The 4,210-nt window shown below is 39.6% G+C and overlaps 1 protein-coding gene and 1 pseudogene across 1 annotated transcript; both read left to right on the top strand.

Moving 5' to 3' along the window:
• Positions 1 to 230: 230 nt before the first annotated feature.
• On the top strand, positions 231 to 1,651 carry LOC145035580 (uncharacterized). The gene is made up of 3 exons (XM_078984106.1): positions 231 to 422; positions 509 to 758; positions 864 to 1,651. The coding sequence occupies exons 1-3, from the start codon at positions 231 to 233 to the stop codon at positions 1,649 to 1,651; spliced, it is 1,230 nt and encodes a 409-aa protein (XP_078840232.1).
• A 1,243-nt stretch (positions 1,652 to 2,894) lies between these two features.
• Positions 2,895 to 4,210, top strand: LOC145033694 (mitochondrial uncoupling protein 5 pseudogene; annotated as a pseudogene).

Raw genomic sequence — 4,210 nt, 5'->3', positions numbered from 1 at the left:
CAAGAAAGCATGTAACTGGTGACTACACAAAGCAGTATGAACTGTTGAGGGACTATGTTCTCGAACTTCAAGCCACCAACCCAGACACCACAGTGAAAATAGATGTATGTTCTGAGCCTAACCCTGATTCCCCAACTAGGTAGTTTAGAAGAATTTATGTGTGCTTGGGTCCACTGAAAAAAGGGTTCAAGGCATGCCTTAGGGACTTATTAGGTTTTGATGGTGCCTTCATGAAAGGACCATTCCCTGGGCAAGTCCTTTCAGCAGTTGGTCTTGATTCCAATAATGGAATTTACCCATTAGCATATGGGATTGTTGAGTCTGAAAACACAGAAAGTTGGAAATGGTTTTTAGATAACCTTGGGGATGACTTGGACCTTGGAAGAAACTCAAATTTTACTTTCATAAGTGACAGGAAAAAGGTAAAGTTGGAAGTAGTTTTTATACATTTGGTCATTTAAAGTGTGGTTGTAAGTTAATTCTAATGATTGAAAATTAATTTTTGCAGGGTTTACATACTGCAGTTGAGCAAATTTTTCCCAATGTTGAGCATAGATATTGTATCAAACATATTCATGACAATATGAGGAAAAGATGGAGGCAAACAGAGTACAGGGACCACTTATGGAGGTGTGCATCAGCTACCACCATTCCTGAGTTTGAACATTTGATGAAGGAGTTTAGTCAGTATGATAAGGAGGCATGTGAATGGTTGAAGCAAATTCCTCCTAAACATTGGGCAAGGAGTCATTTTTCAGGTAAATCTATATATTCCAATTTGGTCCTTATGTCTTTCACTTAGTGAACTGTTTTACTTGTATGTGACTTGTATTAAATGTTTTTTAATTGTAATTTACACACAGGAAGAGCAGTTTCTAATGTGTTGATATCAAACATGTGTGAAGTGTTTAATGGGAAGATAGAGAAAGGAAGGGATAAACCTGTCATTGGATGTTTAGAATTCATAAGGGAGTATCTAATGAAGAGGATATGCAATGTCATGAAGGAAATGAAAAAGGCTAAAGGTCCACTAACACCCACAGCAACAGACATCCTAGTTGCAAGAAAAATAGTTGCTTCACAATACATTGCTAGGTGGAATGGGGGAGACAAGTATCAAGTCACAGGAGCTTTGCAGGATCAACATGTGGTTGATGTTAGGAACAAAACATGCACTTGCAGAAAATGGGAATTAATTGGAATTCCATGCAGACATGCAATTGCAACTCTGAATGAGATGAGTAAAGACCCAGAGGCTGAGCTTGACATTTACAAATGGGTTCACAAGGTGTATTTTCTAGAGACATGGAAAAAGGCTTATTCTTTTAAGGTGGAGCCAATTAAGGGTAGATCCATGTGGCCCAAAAGTGAATGTCCCACAAAGCTAATCCCTCATCCACATCGCACTCAGGTGGGAAGGCCTAAGAAAAAGAGAAGACAAAGTGAGGGTGAAAGGTTAAGCAAAAAGCAGAAGGCAAGTCAAGGTGATGGAGTGAATGCTGCACAAGAAGGAGGTTCCCAAAAACCAACAAATGATGGAGTGCAGAAGCTATCAAGGAAGCATATCAGTGTTACTTGTAGCAAATGCAAGAACAAGGGACACAACTCTAGGACCTGTAAAGGGCAAGGTGGGAATCAATCCAAGAAGTAATGTGTCATGCATGCATGGAGTTTTCTGTGATTTTGGTTGGTTATGAAAACTTGGTTGTTATGTTTACAATATTTTGTTGAAAATTTTTGGTTGGTTGTTATGAAAACTTGGTTGTTATCTTAGGTATGGTAATGTGTCCCTTTTGGTAATGTTTAGAATCTTTGGTTGTTATGTTTAGAAACTTTGGTTGTTATATTACAAATCTTAATGAAATGTGCATTTTGGTTATGTACAATTGGTTCTAATATATATATTTTTGTAACACATTCATACCATTTCTATTCATATGTTAATTCTTATACATTCATACCATTTTGGTAAAACATTCATTACACTTGCATCATAAAATTGTACATATATCATTATCATCATAAGTCACTACAAACTTGATCACATAAAATTACAACAAAATGACCAAAACACCCTTCAGAGTATACCCCTACACAAACCAAATATAAAAGAATACAATCACAAAGAAAAACCAACTTCCAAACATGTACATTTTCAGCTTCAAATTATCATCCTTCAATGCTCTGACATTTGCCACCAAAATGTTGTTCTTGCATATCAGTCCATTGCATTGATCATGTAGCATGTTCATACCTCTAACCAACTCATTGCACCGTTCCTACACTGAATTCAAATTTCTTAGCAGACCAGGTATGATGGCTTTAGACCTAGCACACATTGGGGGATCAAGCCACTCAATAAACCCACAAACGGAATCATTCATAGGGCATGCAAAAAATCTCCTTCCTGGATTCAAAGGGGTCCAAGACGTTTTCACCACAGCAACTTTTCCACAAAAACATAGCACCACTTTTGTTGTAGCAGAGCTCAAGAAGAAGAAGGGTAGAAGAAAAGAGACGTTGGGGAAGAAGATCGTAGGAAATGGGGGTATTTAAAATGAATTAATCCAAAAAAACGTTTATGCAAAAATGGTCCCTAACATATGAAATGACGAAATTACCCTCGCGTGTGAGGCACGTGAGGGGGGGCTTAACAGTTCCAACTTAACGGGAGTTAAGTCCAGGGACCAAAACCACATAGAAACCACTCCAAAAGGACTATGGTTCCAAAAAACTCGTGATTTGGACTAAAACCCCAAAATTTTGCATACCGCAGGGATCACTTTTGCAATTTACTCTTTTTTTAAAGAGTTTGGGTGTATAAAAGTAAAGCAATATCGCCCTTATAAAAGAAAGGAAAGCGAATGATGGCTACTAAAATTCTAAACTTTCCATTCTCATGTATCTTTCTCCACCCCTTTAAAAGTTTCCCCCCAAAAGCATGATTCCATTTCCATCAAATCTTCTTCTCTTTTCCCCAATTTCAATCTTTCTCATAATCACTTCTACCCAAAATCCATCAACAATGGGAGTCAAATCATTCGTCGAAGGTGGAATAGCATCAATAATCGCCGGATGTTCCACCCACCCACTTGATCTCATCAAAGTCCGGATGCAGCTCCAAGGAGAAAACCACGCCACCGGCAGAGGCGGAATCACCCGCCCTCCACGCGTCGGACCCATTTCCGTCGGAATGCGGATCATTCGACAAGACGGCTTCCGCGCGCTTTACTCCGGCGTCTCCGCCACCATGCTCCGCCAGACCCTATATTCCACCACCCGAATGGGCCTCTACGACATGCTGAAAACCAAATGGACTGATCCAAACACCGGGATCATACCTCTATGGCAGAAGATAACCGCCGGACTTATCGCCGGAGGAATCGGCGCCGCTGTCGGAAACCCCGCCGACGTTGCAATGGTACGAATGCAAGCCGATGGAAGAGTCCCCCCTGCAGAGCGTCGTAATTACAAAAGCGTATTCGACGCGATATCACGAATGGTGAAAAACGAAGGAATCGGTAGCCTGTGGCGGGGCTCATCCCTTACGGTGAACCGAGCAATGTTGGTGACGGCGTCGCAGCTGGCGTCGTACGATCAGATGAAGGAGACGATACTAAACAGGGGTTGGATGAAGGATGGGCTTGGAACCCATGTGACGGCGAGCTTTGGTGCAGGGTTTGTTGCGGCGCTTATGACGAATCCGGTGGACGTGATTAAGACACGAGTGATGAATATGAAGGTAGTGGCCGGAAAAGCTCCGCCGTATACGGGCGCCGTTGATTGTGCCCTGAAAACAATTAAAGCAGAAGGGCCGATGGCGCTTTACAATGGTTTCATTCCGACGATATCAAGACAAGGACCATTTACTATCGTGCTCTTTGTCACACTTGAACAGGTGCGAAAATTGCTCAAGGATTATTAAACAAAATTATGTTTCTATTTGTTTTTTTTAATTTAATTACTGGATTTTAGAAATGATTTTGAAAACCATCCATTATCTTTTATATTTTTAGAAATATAATGGTTTTGAGTTATTATTTTTGTGATTTTAAAATCCAGTGATAATTTTTTTTAAATATCGAAATATTATTGTTATTTTAAAATCCTGTGATATAAATCTATAATTAGTTTGTTTAGGTATTTGTACTCTTGAATTCAAATATTGATTGTATTTTATAGATGTATATTATTATGCACAAAAGATTGC

Source organism: Lactuca saligna, chromosome 3 (assembly GCF_052625555.1).
Source record: "Lactuca saligna cultivar CGN05327 chromosome 3, ASM5262555v1, whole genome shotgun sequence".
Classification (NCBI taxonomy): domain Eukaryota; kingdom Viridiplantae; phylum Streptophyta; class Magnoliopsida; order Asterales; family Asteraceae; genus Lactuca; species Lactuca saligna.
The sequence above is the reverse complement of the archived record's forward strand: the minus strand, read 5'-3'. Positions and strand labels throughout refer to the sequence as shown.

Bases quoted from the DNA above. Each gene is read 5' to 3' on its own strand.
- LOC145035580 (XM_078984106.1), top strand. From the start codon at position 231: ATGAAAGGACCATTCCCTGGGCAAGTCCTTTCAGCAGTTGGTCTTGAT. The intron at 423-508 runs GTAAAGTTGGAA...TAATTTTTGCAG, and splicing joins TCATAAGTGACAGGAAAAAG to GGTTTACATACTGCAGTTGA. The intron at 759-863 runs GTAAATCTATAT...ATTTACACACAG, and splicing joins GGCAAGGAGTCATTTTTCAG to GAAGAGCAGTTTCTAATGTG.